This window comes from Myotis brandtii, unplaced genomic scaffold, assembly GCF_000412655.1.
Source record: "Myotis brandtii unplaced genomic scaffold, ASM41265v1 scaffold168, whole genome shotgun sequence".
NCBI classification, from domain to species: domain Eukaryota; kingdom Metazoa; phylum Chordata; class Mammalia; order Chiroptera; family Vespertilionidae; genus Myotis; species Myotis brandtii.
This window is the reverse complement of record NW_005356173.1, coordinates 1,322,586-1,336,425: the sequence shown is the minus strand read 5'-3', so window position 1 is coordinate 1,336,425 and position 13,840 is coordinate 1,322,586. Positions and strand designations below refer to the sequence as shown.

The 13,840-nt window shown below is 40.0% G+C and overlaps 1 protein-coding gene across 4 annotated transcripts in view; it reads left to right on the top strand.

Annotated features, from left to right (window-relative positions):
• TPK1 (thiamin pyrophosphokinase 1) overlaps positions 1 to 13,840 on the top strand; it is a 289,105-nt gene that overhangs the window by 47,328 nt on the left and 227,937 nt on the right. For 3 of the 4 annotated variants that reach the window (XM_014536881.1, XM_005862817.2, XM_014536882.1), the window contains exon 2: positions 13,490 to 13,561. In XM_014536881.1, the coding sequence (XP_014392367.1) occupies positions 13,490 to 13,561 (72 nt within the window). Of the gene's footprint in view, positions 1 to 13,416; positions 13,562 to 13,840 lie in introns of those variants that run through there. The other variant, XM_014536880.1, reaches the window with a different exon arrangement.

Sequence of the window (13,840 nt, the reverse complement as noted above, 5' to 3'; positions counted from 1 at the left end):
TACCTCGCACCCACCCACCCTCCCCGCCTTCCCTCAGAGATCCCCCACTCTGTTCCATGCTTCCATGTCTTTGGATTCATTCCGTTCATCGGTTTATTTTGTTAATTAAATTCCACATATGAGTGAGACATGTGATACTTGACTTTCTGTGACTGACATTTCACTTAGCCTGATATTCTCCAGGTCCCTCCATGCTGTCTCAAAGGGTAAGAGATTCTTGTTTTTTACTGCTGCATAATTGTTTGCTCCAAGGCACATGGGCAGCCTGTTACTCTGCTGGAAACACAGTAGTTTTTTTTATGGGTTAATGAGAATTGTCCATTTTGCTGAGTTTTTTCCTAAATCAAACTCCAGGCCTCAGGCTCTGGATTTGCATGAAGTGTAATAATAAGTAGGAATCAACTTTAGGTATGGAGGGGGCTGCCTAGAGGGGCTTTGATGTGAAAGTCTGGCTTTGTTCTGCCATTTGGTAAATTACTTTGCTTCTCAAGCTTTAATGTTTTCTTTGGCAAAAAGGAAAAAGTAATAGGATTTCCCCCATTATTTATAGGGATTAAGTGAAATAGTGCCTATATAATACTTCAGTTTCTAACTGTGCTTTACTTTTTATTCTTGTATTCAGTGTGTACGTACGGAGCATCTAGATAAAAATGCCTGTCCTCTCCAAGCTTCTTCCCTAAAGGGGAAAATGTCAGTACTTGATATGTAGTGAGCATTCAGTAAATGTGACCTTACTGTATAAGAAGTTATTGTATAACAGTTTATGTAATGGTGTAACTTGCAGTATAATAAAAGAATAGCACCTTCTTATTCTTTTGGGGCTGACAATACCTGGGGAAATGAGAGTTCTAACGATCTCACTCATCCCTACCTTATTGGCTTTGGCTTCATCAGTGCTCAAAGGAAGGGACTGCCAAGAGTTTCAGAGGACAGCTTGCTGTGTTGGCACTTATTATTCAGATGATAATTACATAAATTCTTTGGCCTTTACATTCAGGGGCAGAGTTAACCTGTCTTCTTTAGATTTCATTTACAATCCTATTCACAAATTCTTTTTACCTTTTTTGAGGAATATGTAATTTTAGAAGTCCTACCTGCTGAAGTCATAATGCTGAAGAACATGAGTTAATTAAAAAAAAATGTTAAACACGATTTCATTTTAATTTTTGTGTGTCAAATTTAAAGAAGACATTCACAACCTTACAGCCATCTGAAGCACCTTGACATTGCTCTAAGGCTAATAACAGCCATATCAGAATAAAGATTAAAAAGTAAAATCAGTTATTCGATTTTTTAGAATCTCCGGCTGAAATTAATAGGCACAGGTGAGGCTAAGCTAGTGATCATTTCTCAAAATGGTATAAAATAGCCCTAGCTGGTTTTGCTCAGTGAATAGAGCTTCGGGACTGAAGGGTCACGGGCTTGATTCCTGTCAAGGGCAGGTTCATGCCTTGGTTGCAGGTTGCAGGGGGTGCATGCGGAAGGCAACAAATGTTTCTCTCACATCGATGTTTATTTCCCTTTGTCTCTCCCCTTCCCTTTTACTTTCTCTAAAAAACAATGGAAATATATCCTTGGGTGAGATTTAACAAACAAACAAAAAGCATAAAACGGTCTAAAATATATTTTACTATGTGCCAACTCGCTAACTTTTTCTATTTTTTTATTTGTTAAAAAAATAAACAGGCACATTAAAAATTTCAAGAGTTGATTTGAAGAAGCATCTATTTGAATCAGGCAGTGCCAAACCAACACTAGTTAGGGGTGTTCCTGGGAGAGGAGTGGGAAAGAGGCTTTTTTAGGGCAGACTCTGAAGCCATTCAAGAAAATTATTTGATTGGTTATAGCTTAGGCGGCTACTCTAGTTGGCAGTTTGTGATTGGTTGTTAAGTTTCTCTCCTTAGAGGTCAGCTGTACCCTCAATTGACAATGGCTTAGGAATGGTTTGCTTACCTGGGCTACCAAGACATTACAGCTACCTGGAATTTAATGGTCTCCTTGTTTAAATACTTTAATAACAACCCTTTTCCTTCATTCACAATATTGGACACTTTTTTTTAGCATGTCTGACCCTTTCTGCATATGGTGTTTTCTCAGTTTGGAGTGCTCTACCTTTTCTACCTGGGGCATTTGTACCCTTCACAACTGCTAGAATGAATCTTGTGTGATACTCACCATTGTTCCCTGGATAATAACTTCTTTATTCTACTAGAATTTTAGGATAAACATGATTATTAAAATTTTACTTATATACAGTCCAGAACTAAAGGAGTATATTTTCTCTATTAAAGTTATCAGAAATATAGGAATCCAAAGCTTTATTCTTTTTCAAAAGCAGTGGTTGCTAAAGAAATTCTCCAGTGAATGCTAAGTAATCAGGAAATTTGAGAGCCATTTATTAGCTTGAAATTGGCCTTGGTGACCTAGCCAGTGTGGCTCATTTGGTTGGAGCATCGTCCTGTGCACAGAAAGGTTGATAGTTCGATTCCTGGTCAAGGCAAATGTCTGGGTTTTGGGCACGATCCCCAAGAAGGAACCTGCAGGAGGCAGCTGATAGAAGCTTTGCTCTCACATCGATGATTATCTCTCTTGCTCGCTCTCCCTCTCCTTTTCTCTCTCTCTAAAATATCAGTAAAAATATTTTTTAAGGTGGGGGTCTGGGGTTGGGGAGTCGAGATTAACCGGGAAACTTATATGCATATATGCATAGCTCATGGACACAGACAATAGTGTGGTGAAGGCTTGGGAGGGGCAGGTGCAGGATGGGGGAGTTAATGGGAGAAAAAGAACCAACACAAACAAAGTGGACATCTGTAATACTGAAACGGGATGTTTGGACTGGAACACATGGTGTTCCCCTAGGCAGGATGGTTCCTGGGCTCTTTGTCCCACGGAGTCAAAAGATGAATCCATGGACAGAAGGTGGTATAGGAAAGATGGAAATTTTATTGAAGAACAAGTACAGACTCCCACTAGGGAGGGGGAAAGAGTCCCGCTGACTTCCTGTTTCCACAGTTTATAAAGGCTGCAATTCCTGTGTCCTGATACCCCTTCTGATTGGTCAGTATTCCCTTTTGAGTTGGTTACTATAGTAACTCCTGAGTTCAAAGGTCAAACATCGCATGGGACATGTGATGCCCTCTTCCCTCATTGTTCTCCTATTCCTTCTGGGCTTTCTTCCTACTTCTTTATTTTGTAAATATAGACCTTTTGGCTACTCCCAGTTTCCTTGTCGTATGTAAATGTAACTGCTGCCTCTCCCTTGTGTTATAGAAATGTAACTGTTGCTGCTTCCTTGTCTTATAGAAATGTAACTTCTCCCAGTCTCCCTTGTCTTATGGACATGTAACTGCGCCTGGCTCCCTTGTGTTACGGAAATGTGCCCTTTTGCAACTCTGTAGTCCTGTGTTTTTTTCCATGGACCCCCCAATTCTAAAAATTTCCTAAACCTGCCTATATCCTCCTAAAATTCCTATTTCAATTCTTTCAACAATAAAAATAAATTTAAACATTTTTTTAAAAACAGAAGGAAAGGAAATTGTCCATGGTGGGGTAGTGACAGCATGGAAATTGGCAAAGGCTAGAAATCAGGGCTTCCCCCCACCACACTTAGCCCTTTGGGCCAGTGGTTCACAGTGTAAATTTGCTAATGTTTATCACCCTATAATGCTATTGGTACTCTCTTACATTCTGATATGCTTCCTTTAAAGGTATAGATGGAGGTGAAGTTTTAATGAGATTTGTGGACATGTGCCCAGGAGATTAAAACCATTTTATATGGGTTCTGATAGGGAAAGGGAGGGAAAGAGTCACTGTATTTTCTCCTGTGCTTCCTCCATCCCCATATTATCTCCAGGTATGTGTTTGGGTGGTGGGGCATAGTTCAGATGGAAACCTTCCAGGCATTTTCAACTCAATTATAAGCTTTATTGATTATTAACTGGCCTGTAAGTCTTTGGAGTGTTTCTTGCCACTCTTGAGAATAAACATCTGACTTTATAATGAATGCTATAGAAATAAAATTCAATTTGTAGCTGATTAAGAAATGGACTGTATGCATTAAGTTAGTGACAGTACATTGAGCTTGTTGTGATGCAGGTGTTCCAGGGGTCTGGGGACTCAAAGGTTGGAGACACACAGTGGGTTCTTGGCTTTGCTCAGGAAAGAAATTGAAGTGAGCGTAGAGTTTAACGTGAAAGAGAGTTTATTAGTGAAGCAGTGGGACAAAGAGGGGCTGTTCCACAGACAGAACAGACCCTCCTTAGTGGGATTTACTTATTTTATTGAGGCTCATTCAATGGAGGAATAGGGCATTCAATAAGGAGGAGGAATAGTGAGGACTTTTCTGGGAAATGGGTGGTGACTAGAAAGGGGTGGAGACTGACCATGTTGTGTTATTTATCCTCACCGGAGGATATTTTTCCATTGATATTTAGAGACAGTGGAAGGGTGGGGGAGAGATAGAGAAACATCAATGTGAGAGCAACACATCCATTGATTGCCTCCCAAACGCACCCCGACCAGGGCTGGGCATCTAGCCTGCACCGAGGTCCATGCATTGACCCAAATTGAACCAGGGATTCTATCCACTGAGCCAAACTGGCTAGGGCCTTGTTGTGCTCATACATGGGGCCATAGGATGTGTTGCTTAGTATGCTAATGTATTACAGTCCTATCTAGTAAAAGAGTAATATGCAAATTGACCATCACTCCAACACAAGATGGCCGCCCCATGTGGACACAAGATGACCTGCAGGAGAGGGCAGTTGGGGGGGACCAGGGCTGCAGGGGAGGGCAGTTGGGGGGACCAGGGCTGCAGGAAAGGGCAGTTGGGGGGGACCAGGACTGCAGGGGAGAGCAGTTAGGGGCAACCAGACCAGCAGGGGAGGGCAGTTGGGGGTAATCAGGCTGGCAGGGGAGGGCATTTGGGGGTGACGGGGCCAGTAGGGGAGGGCAGTTAGGGGCAATCTGGCTGGCAGGGGAGCAGTTAGGTGTCAATCAGGCTGGCAGGGGAGTGGTTAGGGCAGTGGTTCTCAACCTTGGCTGCACATTAGAATCACCTGGGTATCTTTTTAAAATCCTGATTTCTGGGCCTCGTCCTCCAGAAATTCTGTTTCTTTGTTACTAAAGTTGTGGCCCCACCCCATAACAAAGAAACAGAATTTCCAGAGGATGAGGCCCAGAAATCAGGATTTTAAAAAGATTCCCAGGTGATTCTAATGTGCAGCCAGGGTTGAGAACCACTGGGTTAGGGGGTGATCAGGCCTGCAGGCAGAAGCAGTTAGGGGCAATCAGGCAGGCAAGCAGTTGGGAGCCAGCAGTCCTGGATTGTGAGAGGGATCCTAGATTGGAGAGGGTGCAGGCTGGGCTGAAGGACACCAACCTCCCCTTCCCCGTGCATGAGTGTATAATGAAGCTGGGGTTACCACAAGGTCAAATGAATCACCATGTTGGATTAAATTGGTCTTCAGCTGGTTCTAAGACATAAATTCATTGAGATTTGGTCTTACTATCTCCTTGACAGTCCCTGTAGGCCTTGTTTGGTTATAGTCCTTTCACCACATACCCTCAGTTGTGGTTTGTTTCTTACATAAAAAATATTCTAAAGTTGTGTTTCTGTTCATACAAGGTATGGTGACATTGGAAGCAACTTTGTAAGACATTGAAAGTCTTGAAAATTATTTTGGAAGAAACTTAACCATAATTTAGAGGGTTCTGAGCTTCTGTGCATGTGTGTATGTTTAGTTTTGGGGGTAACTGTTTTAGTGATGCAGGAAAAAGCACAATGAATGTTTTTAAAGTTCAGGTTAGAAGCAGTTATTTCATAAATCACTTGTGCCAGGTCCTGGGTTAAATATTGGAGCTAAAAAGGGATGAGTAACTTATTTTTTTTCCTACATGGCTAAAGCATATAAACTTTTAAAATGAGGAGCGTATAACTATTATTAGCAAAAAGAGTTAAATACTCTGGTTTATAGGTGAGAATGACTAATGAATTTGCTCACAAATTCCTTTCTAGCCTCCTTTTAAAAACACTTTCTAGCCTCCTTTTAAAAACACTTTCAAATGTAGTACAGACTTGATTTAACCATTTCAATTGATTTGCAAAGGCAAATACAAAAAAAGTTACTGATTTCCCCCTCTCCCTTTCCCCTTCTCATTCTCTAAGGTAATTGGCTTTATCATGTTTCAGCATTCTCGGTGTTCATGTCTGGTGGCTATCCTATATGATAAAAGAGAAACATGCAAATTAACCGTCCCTCTGCTACGCTCAAGCCACACCCACCAGCCAATCAGGAGCGAGTATGCAAATTAACCCAACTAAGATGGCGGCAGCCACAGAGCTGGAGCGAGCAGGAGGCTTGGGTTGCCCCTGGCGATGGAGGAAGCCAAGCTTCCTGCCTGCCCTGGCCAGCCCTGGGCTCCACTCAAGGCTACAAAGTTTCAATTATAGAAGATAAATAAATCCCAGAAAAAAAAAAAGAAAAAAGGGGAGAGGCCTTTGCAGGCTTGGGTCGCCGGGGGGGCGTGGCCAGCCTGAAAATGGCCCTCAGCCCCTCACCCAGGCTGGCCAGGCACTCCAGCGGGGCCCCCACCCTGATCCGGGACACCCTTCAGGGCAAACCAGCTGGCCCCCACCTGTGCACCAGGCCTCTATCCTATCCTATATAATAAAAGGGTAATATGCAAATTGACCCTAACAGCAGAACGACTGGGAATGACTGGTCACTATGACACACACTGACCACCAGGGGGCAGATGCTCGATGCAGGAGCTGCCCCCTAGTGGTCAGTGAGCTCCCACAGAGGGAGCTCTGCTCAGCCACAAGCCAGGCTGACGACTGCCAGCACAGCGGTGGTGGTAGGAGCCTCTCCTGCCTCCTCAGCAGCGCTAAGGATGTCCAACTGCAACTTAGGCCTGCTTCCTGCTGGCAAGTGGACATCCCTCAAGGGCTCCCGGGCTACTAAAGGGATGTCTGACTGCCAGCTTAGGCTGGATCCCCCGGGGAGTGGGCCTAAGCCAGCAGGTGGACATCCCCCGAGGGGTCCCAGACTGCAAGAGGTCACAGGCTGGGCTGAGGGACCCCCCCGAGTGCACAAATTTTTGTGCATTGGGCCTCTAGTTGATGAAGATAATGTTCTATGTGAGGAAAGTGTGAAAATACTAATAGAATTAGGAATTGGGACATGGATGAATTCTTAAGTGTAACACTGATTTATAAAAATATTACCCTAAGCTTTGGTGTTCTTTCCAACATATTTCAGTAGAGGAAAACCCCACATTTTGTTCTTTAGAGAGAGTTGCATCTCCTTGGCTGTCCTGAGAATCCTGTTGTTGTCAGTCCCTTTCCCTGGTCTTAAAAATCACTTTCCACTCATTTAATTACCCTAAGTTACTTGATGACTTTGATAGGAAAGAATGCTACATAGTGTTTCAAAAATTATCTGTTTTTAATTTTTACTCTGAAACCCAAATAACCTATTATTTTACTAAATCCTTGTTGTATTCTAATGTGGTATTTAAAGATTAATGGCCATCATCTTTTTGTTTGGGACACATTACTAGAGAACGGTTATTTTCTTTTCATTAAACTTTTATTTTACTTTTTAAAAGTAATATAAGCACAGGCTAACACATTTATAATATACTAGAGGCCTGGTGCATGAAAATTCATGCACTGGAGGAGGGGTCCCTCAGCCTGGCCTGCCCCCTATCACAGTCCAGGAGCCCTCATGGGTGGTAGGCAACCTGGCAATCAGGGGAAGGCGACGCCTTAGTGTTCCAGCTAAAAATTTTCCTTTTTGATAGATATTCTTGGTGTTTGTAAAAATACATGAATATATTTTTAAAAATTTTTTATTCACATGGCTTTGTAATATACCCATTAGTTTGCACCTTGCTTTTTTCCACTTATTTTTATATTGAAGATATTTCCATATTAGGTCATATAGAACTGTTATACTGTGTGGGTCATAGTATAACCCTATGATAATGTGTTATTTCCATTATTTTTCTATTAAAAACAAAACCTTTGGATATCTTTGCTTACAGACTATTTTGTGTTTATATTATTTTATGAAAAAGGAAAAAAAAAGCATTATTAGAGAGACCTGTTCTGTTAATTCAGCTGGACCTGGACCACAGAGGGCCAGTATGGTGCTGTGTGTCAGGTGCTTCTTCGTGGCCTGGTGCCAAAGCTCTGCCTACTGGTGGCATGAGTTACTCTTGAATTCTCTAAAAGCCCACAGTGCCCAAGATAAAAGTGTTCACCTACCCTGAGTTTAGTAAGATTTCCTCCAGTGTGGGTTTGATTTTTGACATGATGGATTCGTGTGTGTGTGTGTGTGAACAAAATTCATAGTCCACAGTTATTTTAAATTTAAATCTATGTATTTTTTGCTCAGAAGTCCTTTGATCCAATGGGAGCTTGCTATCTAATCAGTGTCAGTTGAAGAAGGCAGTGGGCGTGCTTAGTAAACTGTAATTCCAAATAAATGGCAGTTGTTTTCTCCCTACAAACTGTAGGTCTCAGAGAACATCAGTCTGTGCTTTGAATATGTCTCAGTTTAGCTTAATTTGGGCTTATTTTGATTACAAATATTGATATGACTCTCGAATCAAAATCCTGCTTAAGGAATTTTTAAAAAGAAAAAAGAGGGTATCTGTATTGTTGTTACTCATTCATAGAGTTGTTAAGTGTGAAGCCCTAAACCTTCAAAACCAACCCATCCCCAAATTAACTTCTCACCATACTCACCCAAAGCCCAGTAGGAAGTCTAGAGAAGGTATTAGAAGGGCAGTGTGTGCTGACATGCTGAACCTTTGGCCCTCTTGTTGCTGGGCAGTGAAAGGGATTCTGCACTTTTCTGGGTAGTCAGAAGTGAGTTGAGGTTGCAGGAGTAGCTTAAGGATGAAAGGGAGGGCTTCTGTTAATTTCAGTAGCACTTGCCAAACCTTGATGTATTCTGCCTTCAGAAAACATTTTAAACCGGCTTTTCAAGTGTGAGTATTATTGTGGGCCCAGCTGTCAACACGTCAAAACCGATGTGATGGCCTATAATTCTTTAGTCCTTTATGATGAACCCTTGGGTTATGACATTACATCTACCGTTTGCTAGGCAGGGATTGATTTTTCTGATTGACAGGAAACAGTTTATTGTGTGGCCCAGGTCACCTGAGCCCAGGCAGCTGACAGAGCAGCTTTGAGGTGTCAGTGTGCTGAGATGAAGAACTTAGCTTCCTTCATTTGGGTTTTAGTGAGAATGTGTTTATTGGGAGCAAAAATATGGCTAGCCTTTGCAAGGGTAAAGAAAATATATCTTGGTACAGTCTTCTCCTTTTATGTCAAGAAAGACTCAAAACTTTGTTAGATTTAACCTCCCTTCATATGCCCCCTATAACATTGTAAAATATAAAATGCTCTTTTTTTCTGAACTAGCATTTATTTCTAGCATATGTGGATGCCTATGAGAATTTATTGGGGAAATTTGTTTTCAGTGGCATAGTTTATATAACGTTAGGATCATCAAACTTGGACAGACCCATTACCATTGCATCATCAGAAGTAATGCTTTTAGGTGGAAATTGACATAACCTTTCAAAATCTATTTACACTTCAACCTCAGTGGTTGAATTTCGATAACTAGATATGTGCCCAGGCTTCTAGGCTCAATGTTATATTAACATGGATTTTGTTTCTTTTTAAATAGGTAGACATCCATGTAGCTTGAAAAGGTCTAATCTATTCTCAAAGAAAAATTTTCCACACTAATTATATAGTTGGACTTCTGTGGGCCATCTCCACTTTTTTTAGATTTTTCTTGAATTATAATGATAAAAATAGCATTTAATTGTTTTAAGGCAAGATTATTGTTTTTGTTGTTGTCTTTTCTAGTAGCCTTGCTGGAACATTTTGTATAATATTCATTTAAGAGATCCTGAGGGCTCCAGGATCTAGAAAGGGCCATTGTGTTTTCATTCTGTGAGGAATTGTGTTGGGTATGGAACTATTTGTCCCCAGAAAATTTGGAAGGAGTCACTTGATTATTAAAGCAAGGAGCTGGAGTTAATTTATTATAAATGGACATAAAGTCAGAATTAGAAGAACTGCTCATCAAATACTTATTGACTGCTTACTAGTATGTGGCATTGCTGTAGGCACTTGACCCAGGAGCTTATGTTTTCCTGTAGGGAGTCGGGCATTAGAAAAAAGGATGAATGAACAAATTGATGATAGGTCACTAGAAAAAACAAATTGGGTCAAGAGTAAGTACTGTCATGGGGTGGAGGCATTACTATTAAAGATAGGTTGGTCAAGGAAGCTGTATGGCAATCAACTTTGAGCAGATACCTGAGGGTTTAGGTTGAGAGAGAAAGTAATATGTGCTCACTGATTACGTGGCTATCTATAGTAGAAATGTTAAAGGTGGAATTGTACTTGGTATATTTGAGGAGCCCAACAAGGAAGCCAGTGTGTGTGTGTGTGTGTGTGTGTGTGTGTGTGTGTGAGAGAGAGAGAGGAGAGAGAGAGAGAGAGAGAGAGAGAGAAAGAGAGGGAGAGAGAGAGAGAAAGAAATGCGATCCTGTAGGGCCTTGTAAGTGATTTGTTAGAAATTTTTGGCTTTTACTGATAAGGAAAAACTGTGGAGGGCTTTGAACAAAGAAATGCCATGGTCTAACTATATTTTAACAAGAGCCATTTGACTACTGAGTGGAGAACAGAGTTTAGGGAAGGTGAGTGTGGAAGTGAGGCCGATTAGAGGGCTTCATGGTAAAATCTAGAGATGGAAAATGTTCATGTGAATAGGTTATTATTGGTGAAGTTGGTACCAGATTGCCAAAACTGGAAGAAGAAGGTTTAATTAGAGGAAGGATACCCAGGAGTTTCATTTTGGGCACGTTAAGTTTGAGATGTCTGTTACATATCCAAGTGGAATTGTTGAATAAGCAACTAAACATATAGTTCTGGAGTTTAGGGAAAAAGCCCCAGGTTGGAGACATGAATATGGAAGCCATTATTATAGATGGTATTTAAAGCGATGAGTCTAGAGGGCATTATTTGGGAGTCAGTATAGATTGATATAGAAAAGGCAGAAGAATAGATCCTAGAGCACTCCTGCTATAGAAGTTGGTGATACTCTGCATTTATTCAACAGATATTTATTGAGGGTTTTCTGCTCAGATGAGAACTGAGTAGAAAAGACTGAGAAGGAGCAGGCAGTCATACAAAGAAGTCAAGGGAAGAACATGATTCAAGAAGGAAGGGTGCAAAAGTGATCTGCTCTGTTATGGTACTGAGAAGCGTTAGCCAAGATGAGAATTGAGGTATAGCCATTGAATTGTACAATAGGAGGTCTTTGATGACCCTGACAGTAGTTATTTCCTGGAAGTGGGATGAAAACCTTATTGAAGTGAATTTTGCTGAAGATTGAAACAGAGAGATGGGATCTGAATATGATGAGGAATAGAGTGAGCATCTAATTTCTCATCTAAGCTGGGACACTGCCAATGGAAGGGGGAGCCACGGGATATATAAAATAGTTACTCTAGGTCAGTGGTTCTCAACCTGTGGGTCGCCAAATGACCCTTTCACAGGGGTCACCTAAGACCATCGGAAAATATATATATATATATTACAGTGGTTCTCAACCTTCCTAATGCGGCGACCCTTTAATACAGTTCCTCATGTTGTGGTGACCCCCAACCATAAAATTATTTTCCTTGCTACTTCATAACTGTAATTTTGCTACTGTTATGAATCGTAATGTAAATATCTGATATGCAGGATGTATTTTCATTGTTACAAATTGAACATAATTAAAGCATAGTGATTAATCACAAAAACAATATGTAATTATATATGTGTTTTCCGATGGTCTTAGGCGACCCCTGTGAAAGGGTCGTTTGACCCCCCCAAAGGGGTCACGACCCAAAGGGGGAGAACCGCTGCTCTAGGTGGTGGGGATGGGGGTGGCAAGAGAGATTTTTGCAGAGAAATACTTGTTTATGTTATATTTACTTTCTCAGAATCAATTTCTTATATGACTTACCAATTCTTAGTCTATTGGTAATTCAATTATTTAATAGACTTTGGTATGAAATATGTTCAGAGCTTTTTAATAGTTTTGCTTTGTCCACATGAAGTTTATTTCCTCAAAGAATGAATTGACTTGACAGTTTTGATTTCCTAGTGCACACTTAGAAATATCCTCATAAACATAGAAGTTGTGCAATATGAAAATGAAATCCATGCCCTAGAGTTTTCATTACTTAATTGAAGTACTTTCAGGGATGAGAGATTCATAATAATGGTTTTTTGGTCCTCTAACAAAATAGGTATTTTATTTTATATATAATGACTGGCATGTTTTTGGCTAATATTGATTTTACTGGAGTTCCCATATTTTTTTAAACAGAGATCATAAACCCTTGATAAATTGCTAATGGATTTCAGTCTAACTTTTTATATTGTAAATTGTGCTTCATTTCAGTGTATTTTCACATAAAGTACTGATCTTTAATCTTTTTTTAAAGTCTCTATCAGTAAAAAGTAAAAAGCAAATCATTTGTTTATAAAAAAATTACAAATAATTTTAGCTATACATATTTTTCACAAAATAGCAATTTAAAAGGTCAAGATAAGGTTGAACAGTATTTTTAAAATAATGTTGCTATTTCCACAATCATTAATAAATAGTTTAAGATGCCATGTCAGGTTCTCAACTTGGTTACCCATTAGACTCTCTTAATGATGCTTTTACTTAAAAAGTTATGATGCACAGGCTTAATTTGGGAACATTTGATCAGAATTTCTAGGGAAGCAGATTGGCTTTTGTCTTTTTTTTTAAATCAATGACTGATACGCAGTGAGGTTGAGATCCACTACTATATATACTTAAGGGTACATTTATCATTTGTGATAATTGATATAATCTAAAGTTCATCCTTCCTTTCCTCTCTCCCTTTTCCCTCCCTCCTTCCACTAAGTTCTTGTCAGTGCTGGCTAGATTGTGTTTGGAGCTTGTTAAAGAAGTACAAGTGATCATTGCTGCCATTTTCCTGTATGATTATGCTTTGACAGAATTTGTACTATCTTTAATATGTGTAGAAAATATTCCAATTAGCCATTTTGTGAAGATTTGTTTATTAAAAATCTACAAGTTTACTGGGCACTGGTAAACTGCCAGAGAAGACGCTTACCCAATTGTTTTTATAATAAATTGTTTTTGTAATTAATTCCTTTTTTACAATAAACTTTTTATGATAAATATAGTAATGTGATGGACATATTGAATATGCTAGATACAGTTAATGGTGTCTTTTAAAATTAAGATATGAGAAAAAATAAGAGTATCAGAAATTAGCTGTGGCTGAAATTTAGCTCTATGCAGATAGAAAATCTGGACTAGTAGAGTATGATTCCAGATGCAAATGAGGGCAAAAGAGACTCAGTTTATTTATTTATGTTACTTCTCTTTTTTTTCCATAGGAAATTTGAAATACTGCCTTGTGATATTGAATCAGCCTTTGGACAAAAGTTTTCGTCATCTTTGGAGCAAAGGTAATCTTAATTAGTGTGTATATTTCTTTGTTTTCTTACTGTATTTGGGATTGATTAACATTGACTGTCAAATATTCTTGAACCTAAATACTGTTTAATAACAAAAAGTGGATTCATAATGTGATTTAATTATTGATTTATCAGAAAGTCCCTTATTGCTTCTCTGTTAACTTATTTATATACTAGTAGCCCTGCGCACGAATCCGTGCGCCAGTAGCTCGCCAGTAGCTTGCTGCTGCCCTCCAGTAGCTCTCCCCCTGCTGCCCCGCCCCCCCCCCC